Genomic DNA, 15,454 nt, shown 5'->3' on the forward strand with positions numbered 1-15,454 from the left:
TTGGGCAGTGCTGAGAAGGGCCTTGTTTGGCCACAGTAGGAACCTTAAACTATAAGCTGTAGGAAATGGTTAAAGACTTTTAGGCAGAAAAGCAGTGGAATCAGCTTTGTTTTTTAGTAAGTGAGCTCTGGTAATTCTGAACGATAGGGAAGAGATGGTGCTAGGGAGATAGTGCAGGAGCTTCTGTGACGGAGCTCCTAGTGAGAAATGCAGAGGATGCGGACTGAAGCAGTGGACTGAAGTTTCTAAATGGTGTTGGTAGGCTTGGGTATGCCTTGCATATATGTGGGGGAGAGGGGTGCGAGGAAAGAAGAAATCAAGGATGACTTGCATTGTAGCTTGGGAGTTAGTTGTGGGCTGATAACCAGAAATCAGAACTTTTGTGCATCAGTGATTGCTTTTCACTGAGGCTGCATGTGAAAACTACACATGTATCTAGTGTGGCTGCTATCCCAGACATTTATGAAACTTTTTGGCATAACATCAGATTAAGTGTAGAGATCATATAAGAGAAACTCATTATATTATAGTCACATCTTACTTTGGGGAAAAAAACAGCTTTATTCAATTTGATCATATGGACTTGGCTTTGAATAATTTGTGGGGCTTTTTTCTTCCAAAAATTCAAATTCATTTTCAGCAGACAAATATTTTTATCACCACTGCGGGTTTTAAATAGAACGTGATGCAAACTCTAAAGACCTTGGGGAGACCAATGAAATAGTATCTTCCATACACGTGGGACATTACGGTTTAGAGAATGCTTTCCCGTATATTTTCTCATAGAACCCTCTCAGCACCAGTAAGGCAAGTAATATCAATAGCATTTTATAAATGAAGAAACTGACGCTCAGTGCCTCACTGAAGTTACACAACTTACGGACCTAGAATTCCATCTGGCTCTTTACTTTGTCTGATGTTCTTTCTACATTGCTGTTGTTGCCCAAACCAGAGAAGTTGCAAAAATGATTTGAGCAATGATCACATGTGGGGGTAATGCATTTAGAAGGGGACAACGCTAAATAGAGATGATAAGCCCTAGGCTTGTTAATTAAACAATAAAAGAAAGGACTACTATTACTTTCTAGCTATCACATGCAAAGTACTATTTCTGGGTGGGAAAAGATCTTTTCAGAATTTCTGGTTTCACATGAAAGGCAAGGATGATAAATACTTTTGTCACATATCAAATAAAGTTACGGCGTTTGTGCAGCTGGTTTCTGTTAGAGCCTGTGGAAAGTTGACTTTGGTATTTGTCTGGGAAACAATAGCACTAGACAGAGAGGCTGTAGATTCCAGCCCACATCTGCAAGCTCTTGCTGGGGGGCCGAGGGCCTGGACTCGCCTGGTGTGAGGAATGCGAGCCCTGCAGCTTCAGAGTCACAATTACTTCGATTGAAAGAGGTTTGTTCCCACTTCTTTCTTTCTGGGAGCCTTGGATACACAATGTCCGCATTCACCTTTTGCCTCCAAAGCTAGAAAGAGGGAAGAGCTGAAGGAAGTGTTGGTTGGATTATTTGTCCTTCACCTTATGGGTCCTTCTCGTTTCCTAGTGTAAGAATGAGGTTCTTGAAATGTTGATACATCTCCTCTCAGTAAGGGCGGATGATCGTGAGCTTGTTTAGACCACGGGGTCTTGATGAATCCATATCCTTGGTGCCTTGACACAGTGGAGACACAGTGACCTCTGCAGAGTCAGTGTGTTCACATTTTAGTCCCGGAGCTTCATTCTGATAACTTTCTTAAGTGCTTTTGGAAAGATTTGATACAAGGGAGTGAAAGGGGTAGTCATGCTGTGTAAACCCTGGGTCAGTGCAGTTCCTCTTCAGGTCGCACGTCTGGGCACATTTTAGTCTCAGACTCGAAATGTAGCAGCTTTTTCAGTAGAAAACTTGTGTGTCAGAAAAGGCTTTGTGTTCCCGTATTTTTGCAGTGTCATAGGAGACTTTTGACCCGGAGTTCATCCAGGTTGTCAGGAACTTGATGTGCTTCCTAATGAGAACTTAGTATTAGGGCCCCCCCTGCACAGACCCCCGTCTCCACCTCTTAACCCTCTTCTTGCAGAGGGCCTGGTAGCTCAGCTGTGTGCTGGGAGTTGCCAGGGGCTTACCCTGGTCTTTTTTGTTTCGTTTTTAATTTTCAAAAAACTCATGTCTTAACCATCACCTCCTTTAAGACCTAACTTAAAAAATCACTTTCTTTATACACTGATCATTTTCTACTTTGTGTTGTGTTTAGCCAAAACTTTATTTTGCATTTGTAAGATTTGTGAACATAATCTCAAGGACACTGATACTGCCATTGCTTCCATGTTACGTTTACGTTTCCCCTCAACCCCGAAGCCTGTACAGCGCCAGAGCAGAGAGGCTCTGGGGGGCTGCGTGTGCACTGACTCTGGCTCTCTTGTCTTGCAGACCTGTTGGCCGTTATTGCCTCCATGGCCACCTCAGTCCTCGGCTCTGTATCAGAAAGTAAGTTTCTAAATTTGTGGATATTATTATTTTTAAAAAATATATTTTTATTGATTTCAGAGAAGAAGGGAGAGGGAAAGAGATAGAAACATCAGTGATGAGAAAGAACCATTGGTCGACTTGCCTCCTGCATGCCCCCCACTGGGGGTTGGGCCCCCAACCCGGGCATGTGCCCCTGACTGGGATCAAACCTGGGACCCTTCAGTCCACAGGTCGACACTCCACCCATTGAGCCAAACCAGCCAGGGCTGTGGATATATTATTAATTTTTCTATCTCAGGGAAAAGCAATAGATTTTTGGCTTAGATTTTGGGGATACGTATGAAAGCAAGACGTTGTACATGGTTGGCTGAAAATACAGTGATTGAGGTCACTATTTTTCTCATCTTGTAGTGGAAGGAAAGAAAAAAATACTTCTTTGGATTCTGGCCGATGTGGCCTCGTTGGTTGGAGTGTTATCCTGTACACCAAAAGGTGGTGGGTTTGATTTCCATCAGGGCACATGCCCAGATTGTGGGTTCAGTCCCAGGTTCGGGCGCATGCAGGAGGCAACCGATCAATGTTTCACTCTTTCCCTCCCTTCCTCTCTGTAAAATCAAATTTTTTTAAAAGAGTATTTCTTTGGTCTTTTAAAAATTTTCCTCACTTTCAGCTTTTCTGTTGTATTTAACTCCATTGATTTAATCCAATTCTTGATTCCTTCCTTGATAACTAATTACTTTCTGATTAGTCTTTCTTTAAAAAAATTTTTTTTTTTAAAGAAAAATTTACTAAATTCTCTGTAGAACAAGAACAGGTCATTCCTTTATTGACATGCATAAAATACATCACATTTTCTGTTCTGCTGATGCTATAAATTCAATACCAATTCTCCAGCCACATCAGTTATGAGCATAAAGTATATCATGTAACCTCAGATCTCTAAGAGTGGAAGGCTTAAACAAGAATGGATGCTGCTAGAATAATGCTGTTTCCTCTGATGCGACAACTGAGCCTCCATTTCCCTTCCCCTTCAGCGTGTTAGAGCAGTGAGGAATGGTTTTAGTCTCATAACCAAATTAGAGTGAAGACATTGGCCACATAATACACATGCTCCATTTTTTTTTAAAAAATTCTGAATCTTGGGCAACTGCTCTCTTGTAACTACTTTACAGTTTCTAAAAGCAGTTATTGTCCAAAGCTGGAGGAACTTAAGTCTTCTCAGATGAGCATGTGAATGAATGGAGGGAGGTAAACAAAAAATAAAATTAAAAAAGATGAGGTCTGATAGGGGAGCAGCCGGATAAGAAAATCAAAAAAGGAACAGTAATTTAAAGTTTATTCCAGCTATAATGCAGGTTATTCTGACTTTAAGGTAGCATCACATGGCATACTTCTGAGTCCATTCCCGAGATATTCTGTTGTACTTATCTCTGTCTGTTTTATAGATCCGTGCAATCCCTGGCACTAGGGGGTCATCTGGGTTTGGATCACATAGCAGTGAACAAGTGGATAAAAGAACTTTAGAAATAGTTAATGCAGGAGACCACTGTGATCTTAGAATATTGAGACAAATGCTGCCATTACTGTTAATATTTGGATGGTAAATTCTTGTTGTAAATGCAACCTTAGGTGGTTTGAAGGGGTAGTCTGTAGGAAAATGAATTGTCAGAAAGAATACACCACCTTGATATGGGCTGTCATTAGGTCCCATAATTGTGGCTTGCCAATGAAACATATCATCCCCAACTGGACCTGCAGAACACTGTGCTGGAGGGTCACGGGCCAAGTCACTAAGTTCCTTATTAATCCGTTTCAGCGCCATAGTCTGTGCTTTGCGTCTGGCTCCTCACTATCTCGGTGTGTGCTCGGAGGCTCACACCGGCTCTGCCAGACACAGGCGCTTGGTCTGGAGGCGGTTCTCGCGATAACCTCGTGGCTGCTTTCCCGGAGCTGGAGTAGTCTTTCTTTAATGCTTTTTTTTCCTTGTAAACTTTAATTTAGGGCAGGAATTAATTTTTATATTTTTCTCTGCTATATTCATTTCTAGTCTATTGACTTCAACAGTTGCCTCTGTGTTATTTTTTTTAAAGCTTTTAATTTTGGAAATGTACATTCAGAAAAGTTTGAAGACTAATACAGTGAAGGTCTGTATACCATATATTTTAGGTTGTGCCATGTGAAATTGGTATTTCCATAGGTCTAACCTGGTCTAATATTGGTAATTTAATGTGGTTCATTATATACTTAATTTTCGTTATCATTTTCTCTGAGTTCTTTGCAATTGAGTTGCAGGGATTGTGACGCTTGTAACTACTCATAAGAACAAGAACATGATCTTATATAACACGGTATAATTATACAAGTGCAACTATCAGTTCAGGAAATTTAACATTGATGTACGTTTATTCACTCTACAGTCCATTTTCAGATTTTCTATTTGTTCCAAATACTGCTCTTTATAGAAATTTAGTTCGCCTGTTCCCATCCAGGATCGCACCATTGTATTTGGTTGTCATGTTTCTTTAGTGTCTTTAATCTGGGGCTGTTTCTTAGCCTCTGTTGTCTTTTATGACATCGACAATTTAAAGGATAAGGGCCATTTGCTTTGAGGGGTGTCTGCCAGGTTGGGCTTGTCTGACTGCCCTGAGTGGTCAGGTTCCCCATTCCTGGCAGGAGGAGTATGTGAGTGATGTGTGCAGCCTCCATGAATTGGAAGAGGGGCACATGAGGCCATTTCTTTTATAATCAGTGATTTGATCATTTGAATAAGGAAATGTCTACTAGGCTTTTTTCTAATCTGCAGGTACTGTTTTTTTCTTTTGTAATTAGTACTTAATCTCTAGGAAGATACTTCTCTCAGGGGGATGGAGTCATGCTAAGTGTAGGCACATAATCAGTTACGCTGTTGACATAGCTGTTTAACAGTTAGTTTCAGCCCAGTGACAAGGGAAACCAAGAAACTGTTAGAGGCACTGAGCTGAATGCAGCTCTTGATTTTTGTGAACCTGATAGGGAATCTTGAGCCAGTTGAGCAGGTGAGAATGTGTGAGGCAGCACGTGTGGCCTGGGAAAAGGGCAATCCGTTTATGTAAATGGTTTTGAAATATTTTGTTTGCCCAGATGCCCAAACACAAAGCAGTGGAGCTTCTGTTGGTGGACCTGGGCGTGGGGGGATGAGAAGAAGCTTATCCTCTGATATAACCTCATTGGGTGGTTGAGGGTATTAATAACTGAGTCAAACTTGGCATAAAGATAAGGTGAGTGGTTGAACATGTTTTCCTTATACAGTGTTTCATCCAGCCCAACTTACCTTTTTTGATTTTTAACTTTTTGTTATATAAAAAAATTTAAACCAACTTTACTTTTTTGTTTTTTAAACCAACTTTACTTTTAATCATTTAAAAACCTTCTGGTTTGCCCTAGCCGGCTTGGCTCAGTGGATAGAGCATTGGCCTGCGGACTGAAGGGTCCCAGGTTCGATTCCGGCCAAGGGCACATGACTGAGTTGTGGGCTCCATCCCCAGTATGGGGTGTGCAGGAGGCAGCCAATCAATGATTATCTCTCATCATTGATGTTTCTATCTCTCTCCTTCTCCCTTCCTCTCTGAAATTAATAAAGAAATATATTTAAAAACCTTCTGGTTTCATTTTAGTGCTGTTCCTTTGGGAACCTCAGCCAAGGAAGAGATGGAGAGATTCTGGAGTAAGAATGCTGGTTCAAACCGCCCTCTGTCTCCTCATATCACTATCTACAGGTAAGGGCTCTGGGACCAGGGAACCTAGCAGGTGGGGGCGAAAGTGCTGGACTAGCCCATGGTCTCCCTGGTAATTTCCTTCAGGCCTTTTATAAAAAGACTAGAGGCCGGGTGCACAAAATTCATGCATGGGTAGGGTCCCTAGGCCTGGCCTGAGATAAGGGCTGAGTGGGGCCTTCCAGCTGCTGGCCAGGGCCTTCCTTTGTTCCGCGCCACCCCCTGGTGGTCAGTGCTTGTCATAGCAAGCGATCATCGAACTCTGGGTTGAGCTCTCAAGGAGACACTTTGCATATTAGCCTTTTATATATGTAGATGGCTAAATTCTATCTTTTGGGCTTATAAGGGTAATCTATCCTACAGAGCTTCCATTTGGAAAATCCTGGTAAGTCAAAATGTTATCCATCAAAAAAAAAACCCCACAAACTATTTTGAAGCAATTTCAAATTTGCCTAAATGTTGAAGAAATAGTACACAGAGTTCAAGTATACCTTAAGTGGGATTCCCAAGGTGTCAGTATTTCTGAGGGCTTTAAAGCAACCCTGGTGGGTGTGGCTCAGTGGTTGAGTATTGTCCCATGCACCAAGAGGTTGCTGGTTCAGTCTCAGTCAGGGCACATGCCTGTTTGCAGGCTTGATCCCCAGTAGGGGGCGTGCAGGAGGCAGCTGATCAATGATTCTCTCTCATCATTGATGTTTCTATTTCCCTTTCTCCCTTCCTCTCTGAAATTAATAAAAATATATTTTAAAAAAACATTAAAATGTGTTACTTAAAAAAAAATGAACAAGTGCAGAGAGGATGATGCAGTTTCTATTACATCTGTAACAAGTTAGCACAATTGTGGCTTACAACAAACATTTATTATCCAGCGGTTCTGAGGTCAGAGTCTGACAGCGTCTCCCTGGGCTAACGTCAAGGTGTGGGCAGTGCTGGTCCCTTCTAGAGGTTCCAGGGCAGAATCACTTCCTGGTCTTTTCCAGCTACTAGAAGCTGCTCTGAATTCCTTGGCTTGTGGCCCCTTCCTCCATCTTCCTAGCCAGCAGTGATGGCTAGGCTTGTCTTCCATCAGCACTTTGACCTGCTTCCGTTTCACATTCTTCCCTGACTGTCCTCTTCTGCTGCCCTTGCAATTATGTTGGGCCCATCCCGATCATCCAGGGCGGCCTCCTTATCTGAAGGTGAGCGTGGTCTGCAGTCCTACAATACTAGGGAGGTTGTTACCTGCCTCCCACCGTCCCTTAATAGTTGCGTATGTGCTTCCTGAAATCAAGGACTCTTCATTGTGCTGTCATCCCAGCCAGACAGTTAACGGCCGACTGGCATGGTTCAGTGATTGAGGGTCGACCCCAAAACCAAGAGAACACTGTTTGATTCCCAGTCAGAACATACGCCTGATTTGGGGCTCAAACCCTAGAAGGGGACGTGCAGGAGGCAGCCGATCAATGATTCTCATCATTGATGTTTCTATTTCTATCCCTCTCCTTCCTCTCTCTCTAAAAATCAATAAAATCATTTAAAAAAAAGAAAGTTAACATTGATCCAGTCAGCATCCGATCATCAGGTTCCACACGTATTTTGCTGGTTGTCCCCGTAATGTCCTATATGTAGGTCCACGACCCCACCAGGCTGTGTATTGCTCAGTGGTCTTTTTAACCTCCTTCATGATGGAACAGTTTTTAGTTTTCCTTATCTTTTATGACCTTGACATTTTTAGAATGTTGCTTATTTTAGGTTTGTCTGACGCATTCTTGTGATTTACACATTATGGGCAGGACTACCTCTGAGAGAGGATGTGCTCTTAGTCTATGTTTCTGGGTAGGCACCTGGTGGTTTAGCCCATTACTGCTGATGCAGACTTGCATCATAGATTAAGAGGTGTCTGCTAGGTTTGTGTTATTAATACTGAGTTTGTGGGGAGATACCCTGAGGCTATAAATACTCTATTTCTCACCAGACTTTTACCCACCTGAATCGTTATTACTATGATGGTTGCCAAGCAGTGGTTTTTCTAATTCCATCATACCTTCTCGATTCATTTATTACTAGGGTGAGGCTTGCTTTCTTCATTGGTACAGACTCAGGATTTATAAAAGGAAAAACTCATTCATAGCTCCTCCACTTTTGTGAAACCAACTAAAAGAAAACACCACAGTTTCTTCTCAATATTACCAATGTTTAGGGTTTTCCCCCACACCAACCAGTTTTCCAATTCTGGGCACCAATAGGACCACCTGTGATCTGAACACTACCTACCTGACAGTATGACACTAACTGTCTGAAGTTAGCGAAGGCCCCACAGGTTAGGGCTCAGTCCCACATGACTGCCCCACTTCACATAGGTTGAAACCTGTATTCTACTGGCCAGGATCAGTCGGCTTCCCCGGATCCCTGCCTTGGGTTCAGTCATTTGGGCTCACAGAACTTGGAAACGTCTACTTACATGAACTCATTTATTATAAAGGATACTAGAGGCCCAGTGCACAAAAATATGTGCACTCGGGGGGGAGGGGGGTTCCTCAGCCCGGCCTGTGCCCTCTTGCAGTCTGGGACCCCTCGGGAGATAACGACCTGCTGGCTTAGGGCTGCTCCCGGGTGGCAGAGGGCAGACCCAATCTCTAGGTGCAGCCCCTGGTCAGGCTCAGAGCAGGGCCGATTGGGGGGTGGGGCACCGCCCCCGTCACACTCAAGGCAGGGTCGATGGGCAGGTTGCGGCGCCACCCCGTGTCACGCACAGAGCAGGGCCAATCAGGGGGTTGGGGCGCTGCCCCCTGTCACTCACAGAGCAGGGCCAATAAGGGGGGGTTGGAGCTCCGTACCCTGTCACGCACAGAGCAGGGTCGATCAGGGGGTTGGGGAGCTCCCCCCTGTCACGCGCAGAGCAGGGCCCATCAGGGGGTTGGGGAGCTCCCCCCTGTCACGCACAGAGCAGGGCCGATCAGGGCGTTTAGGAGCTCCCCCCTGTCACTCACAGAGTAGGGCCAGTAGGGGAGTTGGGACACCGCCCCCTGTCATACACACAGCAGGGCGGATCAGGGGGTTGGGGTGCCGCACCCTGTCACACTCAGGGCAGGGCCGATTGGGAGGTTATGGCTCTACCCCGTCACACACAGAGCAGGGCCCGTGGGGAGCGGTTGGGGCATCTCCCTCTATCACCCACACAGCAGGGCCGATCAGGGGGTTGGAGCGCCGCCACTGTCACACTCAGGGCAGGGCCAATGGGGAAGTTATGGTTCTACCCCATCACACACAGAGCAGGGTCCGTGGGGGGGTGGCTTGGGGCGCCGCACCCTGTCACACACAGAGCAGGGCCGATCGGGGGTTGGGGCACCGTAGCCTGTCACACACAGAGCCGTAGGGCAATCAGGGGGTTGGGGAGCTCCCCCCTATCAGGCACAGAGCAGGGCTGATCAGGGGGTTGGGGCGCCTTCCCCTGTCACGAACAGAGCAGGGCTGATAGGGAGGTTGTGGCCCCGCCCCCTGTCACACACAGAGCCACAGGGCGATCAGGGGGTTTGGGCGCTGCCCCCTGTCACACTGATCCCGGTGCCGGGAGGCCTCATGGCTCTGCTGATCCCGGTGCTGGGAGGCATATTACCCTTTTACTATATAGGATAGAGGCCTGGTGCACGGGTCGGGGACGGCTGGTTTGGATGAGGGTGGGGGTCCCCACTGGGGTGCCTGGCCAGCCTGGATGAGGGGATGATGGCTGTTTGCAGCTGGTCACACACCCTTCAGAGTGGGAGTCTCCACTGGGGTGCCTGGCCAGTCTGGGTGAGGGGCTGAGGGCTGTTTTCAGGCTGGCGGGTGACTGAAGCTCCCAACTGCTCCTTTTTATCTTTTTTTTTTATTATTATTCTGGGCCACCTTTAGCTCTGAGGCTTGGCTCCAGCTCTTAGGCCTCCGCTGCTGAAAGCAGGTTTCTGGCCTTTGTTTACCTTCTGTATTTGAAACAATGCTGCGATCCTGCTGGCTGAAGCCAGGAGACTAAAGCAGGTTTCTGGGGTTTTGTTTAGCTTCTATATTTGTAACATAGTTGCTTAGAGTTGCAGCTCAGAGGCCGGCAGCGGCAGGCGGGGAACGTTGGAGTCCTCCGTCACTGAAGCAAGCAAGCCTCATGTTCACTTTAAGCTGCCTGGCTTCTGGCCGCCATCTTGGCTGGCAGTTAATTTGCATATCGCCCTGATTAGCCAATGGGAAGGGTAGCGGACGTACGCTAATTACCATGTTTCTCTTTTATTAGATAGGATTACAAATGATATCGGTTCCTGTGTGTATATAGTTCCTGACCTGAAGATATATTTAAGCCTAAAAACTCTCCAGCCCTAGCTGGTTTGGCTCAGTGGGTAGAGGGTTGGCCTGCAGACCTAAGGGTCCCAGGTTCAATTTTGGTCAAAGGCATGTATCTCAGTTGCAGGCTCAGTCCCCAGCCCCAGGTTGGGGCACTTGCGGGAGGCAACCAATTGATGTGTGTGTCTCTCTCACATCGATGTTCCTTTCTCTCTCTTCCTCCCTTCCATTCTCTCTAAGAGTCAATGGAAATATATCCTTGGGTGAGGATTAACTACAACAGCAAAAAAAAAAAAAAAAAAAAAAAAAAAAAACCTTCTCCATGGAGGCTTCATCATATGGGCATGATCATTTAGTAATGCAACCTCAAGCCCCTCCCCCTTCCTGGAAGAAGGTGGGGTAGGGCTGAAAGTTCCAAGCTTCTAATCATGGTTTGGTCTTTCTGGTGACCAGCCCACATCCAGAGTCACTTCATTAGAACAAAGGATGCTCTTACCACACAGGAAATTCCAATGGATTTAGGGACTGTGGGTCAGGAGCCAGGGTCAAAACCAAATGTTAGGACAAAAGATGCTCCTGGCGCCCTGCTCCTCGGAAGATGGTAAGGTTTTAGGTGCTCTGTTTCAAGAACCAGAGCAGAGAGAAGAGGTAGAGGTAGGTAGATGCCCATAGGGTTACACTGTTGCGCTCATCTCTTTTGATGTTCAGGTTGTTCCAGACTTGGCCAGTGGGCGTTCTTCAGGGTGGTCCTGTGAAATCATGACCTGGTGCTAGATGTGCTCATTGCTACCAGCTGTCCTTGCTTCTAGATCCTGTCAGTAGATAGAGCTAGGGCACGTGTGTGCACACACAGCATGCACATACATGTGTGTCTGTTATCCGTGTCCTCAGAAGTAGCACTGATAGCTGTAATGCCAGTGTCTTCCCGAATATCTCCTTTCTGGCTAACCCAGTACAGCGCCCTGAGCACTGCTGCCCTCTTTCCTTGTGTTCTTGCCAGGGAGCCTGGCAATTCTTCAGCCACCTCCACACATACCACAGCCCTTCAGACTTTCCCAAGCCGGATTCCAGAAATAGTTCTGATTGCAGAAATTGGACGAATGTCCAATATTAAAACAGAAGGATACTGATAAGTGATCTCAATCCTTACTACTTTATGGTGAAACTTTTTTTTAAGACATAAAAGATTTGGGGGAGGATTATAATGATAAAGAACTCTTCAAATTATTCTGAATCTATATTTAAAGCCCTGGCCTTTTTTAAAAAAATATATTTTATTGATTTTTTACAGAGAGGAAGGGAGAGAGATAGAGAGCCAGAAACATCAATAAGAGAGAAACATCGATCAGCTGCCTCCTGCACATCTCCTACTGGGGATGTGCCCGCAACCCAGGTACATGCCCTTGACCGGAATCGAACCTGGGACCTTTCAGTCCGCAAGCTGACGCTCTACCCACTGAGCCAAACCAGTTTCGGCAGCCCTGGCCTTTCTTCATGGGTCATACAACAAATGTAGTGGGCTGGTGAGGTGAGTCTTGTCCGTTTGTCCTGTTTTGAAATTCTAGACACACTTGTGGAAAAAAGAAATAGCAGTGAACAGGGGGTTGTCTCCAAGGTGACATGTCTGGGAAAGACGCCCAAGATGTCTGGAATCATAGTTCCTATTTCTAAGTTCTGGAGTTTTTTTGGAGGAGGCATTGAAGTAAATGGTTGAGTTAGCAGTTTCTGAAGCACTCTTTAGTTCAATATATTGAGTCAGTTTATCAAAGCAAAAGTATATATAGGGATTAAGCTATCAAGAGTGTTAACGTAAAAAAACCATTGAAACCTGTAAAGAATTTTTGTGAGTTTATTTGAGCCAAACTGTTGACATATTCCGGGAAGCAGAACCTCAATGAATTAAGATAGTGCTCCGGAGAATGGCAGGGTTACATCTGTATTTCTACATTTGCAATCAAAGGAGGGATGTAGGTGGGTTACATGAAATTCATTGATGATAGATTAAGGAGGAGGGACAAAGCAAAGCGGGGGGAAACCCCTGGGATTGGATAAAAAGTGAAATGATGGACACATACTTAGGTGGGTACAGGAACAATTAACATGATGATGAAGGAATCTGTGGTATCTGTCCTGGGCCCAGCACATTTGGTTGTGCCCCAGGGGCTCCAGATACAGGGAAGTCACAAGTTACCCAGGCATTTCAAGGGATGTTATCATAGATGCAAAAAGACAGACAGGCTCAGTTAAGGTAAAGGTTGACCTTGTCAGTGAAGATACTGGCCTAGGACGTAACTGCCCACCATAACTGCTTTTAGTTAAAGTTTAATTTCAGACCATCCTTTGTGGTTAGTTTAGGTCTCTGAGTTTGCAAGACCGCCACGCAGGCCTCCCCTGAGCTTGTCGGGTCAGCATCTGGCCCCTTTCGTCCACAACAGGAAATGAGTTCTTCAAAAGGATGTTAGAAAAAAATTTTAGCCCGGCAGGTGTGGCTCAGTTGGGTATCTTCCCATGCACCAAGAGGTCACCGGTTCGATTCCCGGTCAGGGCACATGCCCAGGTTGCGTGCAGGAGGCAGCCAATTTCTGTTTCTTTCTCCCTCTCTCACTAAGCATTAATGAAAACATAACGTTGTATGTCAACTGTAATTGAAAATAAAATTTAAAAAAACAGGAGTTCAAGGATGGTTGTATATTATATGAAACAGTGGATAAATAAATCTCACTTTAGGTTGTCTTCTACTTCAGTTTTATGCCTGGAGAAACGGAAGGCCCCGGGGTTGTATTCTAGTGACTGTTTCCTAACTGCAGGTTTATTGGTGTCTTTGACCATGTTGCTTCTCTTCATGAAAGGAGGTGCTTGCGTTGCCATTCATGCCTCTTCAGCTCCGTCAGTGGTACAGTCTGGTCAGAGGGAAGGCTGCTGCTTAAAGAGATCAGTGCTCTTATTTAAAAACGAGAAGGTGGACACACAGGAATGTGAAAGCTGGTTGTTTCTGTTTGAATACTGCCTGTTTCCACAGTGGTTTCTATTCTCTTGGTAAGAGTGGACTCTAGTGTGGTGTCATCTTCTCCTTTTTTTTTTTTTTGTTAATCCTCCCCAGAGGATATCCTATTGGCTTTTTTTTTATAGAGAGTAGAAGGGAGGGGTAGAGACAGAGAGAGAGAGAAACATCGATGTGAGACATATCAATGGTTGCCTGCGACATGCACCCCGACCGGGGCCGGGATAGAGCTTGCAACCAAGGTACGTACACTTGACCAGAATCTAACCCACTACCCTTCAGTCCATGGGCTGATGCTCTAACCACTGAGAAAACTGCCTAGGGCTCATCTTTTTTTTTTTTTTAATATATTTTATTGATTTTTTACAGAGAGAAAGGGAGAGGGATAGAGTTAGAAACATCGATGAGAGAGAAACATCAATCAGCTGCCTCCTGCACACCTCCCACTGGGGATGTGCCCGCAACCCAGGTACATGCCCTTGACCGGAACCGAACCCGGGACCCTTCAGTCCGCAGGCCGACGCTCTATTCACTGAGCCAAATCGGTTTCGGCTTAAATTTTTTGTTTGTTTGTTTTTTTTTGTTTTGTTACAGAGAGGAATGGAGAGAGATAGAGAATTAGAAACATCACCCTGACCGGTTTGGCTCAGTGGATAGAGAGTCAACCTGTGGATTGAAGGGTCCCGGGTTCTATTCCAGCCAGCGGCATGTACCTGGGTTGCGGGCACATCCCCAGTGGGAGATGTGCAGGAGACAGCTGATCGATGTTTCTCTCTCATTGATATTTCTGGCTCTCTATCTCTCTCCCTTCCTCTCTGTAAAAAATCAATAAAATGTATTTTAAAAAAACTATTAAAAAAAAATTAGAAACATCGATGAGAGAGAAACATCGATCAGCTGCCTCCTGCACACCTCCTACTGGGGATATGCTCGCAACCCAGGTACATGCCCCTGACCGGAATCGAACCTGGGACTTTTCAGTCCGCAGGCCGACGCTCTATCCACTGAGGCACACCGGCCAGGGCTCAAGTACGTTTTTTATTGGTTTCAGAGAGAGGGAGTAAGAGGGAGAGAGAGAATCACTGATGGGCTGCCTCCTGCACGATCCCTACCGGAAATCGAGCCTATGAACCTACAACTGGGGGACGTGTCTTGACTGATAATTGAACTGTGACCTCCTGGTTCTTGGGTCAACACTCAACCACTGAGCCACACTGGCCAGGCTAGCGCTCATCTTTTCCTTGTTTCAGTTGCTTTTATGTTTCTTTGCAGTTGGTCTCTTCCCATGGCGATGTCCATTATCCACCGCGGCACTGGTGTTGCCTTGAGTGCAGGTACGTATATCTGTTTTTGTGCACGCACACACCACACACACATAGACACGCTCGCACACACACTTCTGTGAATAACTTTGCTGTTTCTTTAGCTCCAGGCACTGCCTTCCTTGCAACTCAGCAACTTGATTTAGAGAAAACGATGAGTCTATTTTAAGCTTATTGTTCATTCATTGCTTTAACAATTAATTATGAGTTTCCATTATGCTCAGGGTCTTTGCTTAGGGATTTTAAAATCATCCTTAGCACATCCTGCTGGTATATTTACTGAAATCACAGTGCAGAGATAGAAATGTAATAGAGACGGGCTGGCTGACTGAAAGTTGACCCAACATAATCTGAGGTCAGCCATCAGCCTTATTCTATTTTTTTTTTAAATATATTTTTTTATTGATTTTCTACAGAGAGGAAGGGAGAGAGACAGAGAGCTAGAAACATCGATGAGAGAGAAACATCGATCAGCCGCCTCCTGCACATCTCCCACCGGGGATGTGCCCGCAACCCAGGTACATGCCCCTGACCGGAATCGAACCCGGGACCCTCCAGTCCACAGGGCGACGCTCTATCCACTGAGCCAAACCGGCCTTGGCATCATCAGCCTTATTCTTACGGAGAATCAGTTTTAGC

At 45.4% G+C, this 15,454-nt stretch overlaps 2 protein-coding genes across 2 annotated transcripts in view; one reads left to right on the forward strand and one right to left on the reverse strand.

Annotated features, from left to right (window-relative positions):
* The window catches only part of SDHC (succinate dehydrogenase complex subunit C), a 31,010-nt gene that overhangs the window by 5,989 nt on the left and 9,567 nt on the right, over positions 1-15,454 (forward strand). The window contains exons 2-4 of the mRNA XM_059674223.1: positions 2,415-2,471; positions 6,107-6,208; positions 14,766-14,827. Coding sequence (XP_059530206.1) covers positions 2,415-2,471; positions 6,107-6,208; positions 14,766-14,827 — 221 coding nt within the window. The remainder of the gene's footprint in view (positions 1-2,414; positions 2,472-6,106; positions 6,209-14,765; positions 14,828-15,454) is intronic.
* LOC132220733 (ubiquitin-conjugating enzyme E2 D3-like) lies at positions 3,773-4,330 on the reverse strand. Its single transcript, XM_059674224.1, has one exon. The coding sequence runs from the start codon at positions 4,273-4,275 to the stop codon at positions 3,832-3,834; it is 444 nt and encodes a 147-aa protein (XP_059530207.1). The 5' UTR covers positions 4,276-4,330; the 3' UTR covers positions 3,773-3,831.

Source organism: Myotis daubentonii, chromosome 18, assembly GCF_963259705.1.
Source record: "Myotis daubentonii chromosome 18, mMyoDau2.1, whole genome shotgun sequence".
Lineage (NCBI taxonomy): Eukaryota > Metazoa > Chordata > Mammalia > Chiroptera > Vespertilionidae > Myotis > Myotis daubentonii.

What these genes read in the sequence shown, in the direction of transcription:
- LOC132220733 (XM_059674224.1), bottom strand. Translation starts at nt 4,275, where the DNA reads ATGGCGCTGAAACGGATTAATAAGGAACTTAGTGACTTGGCCCGTGAC.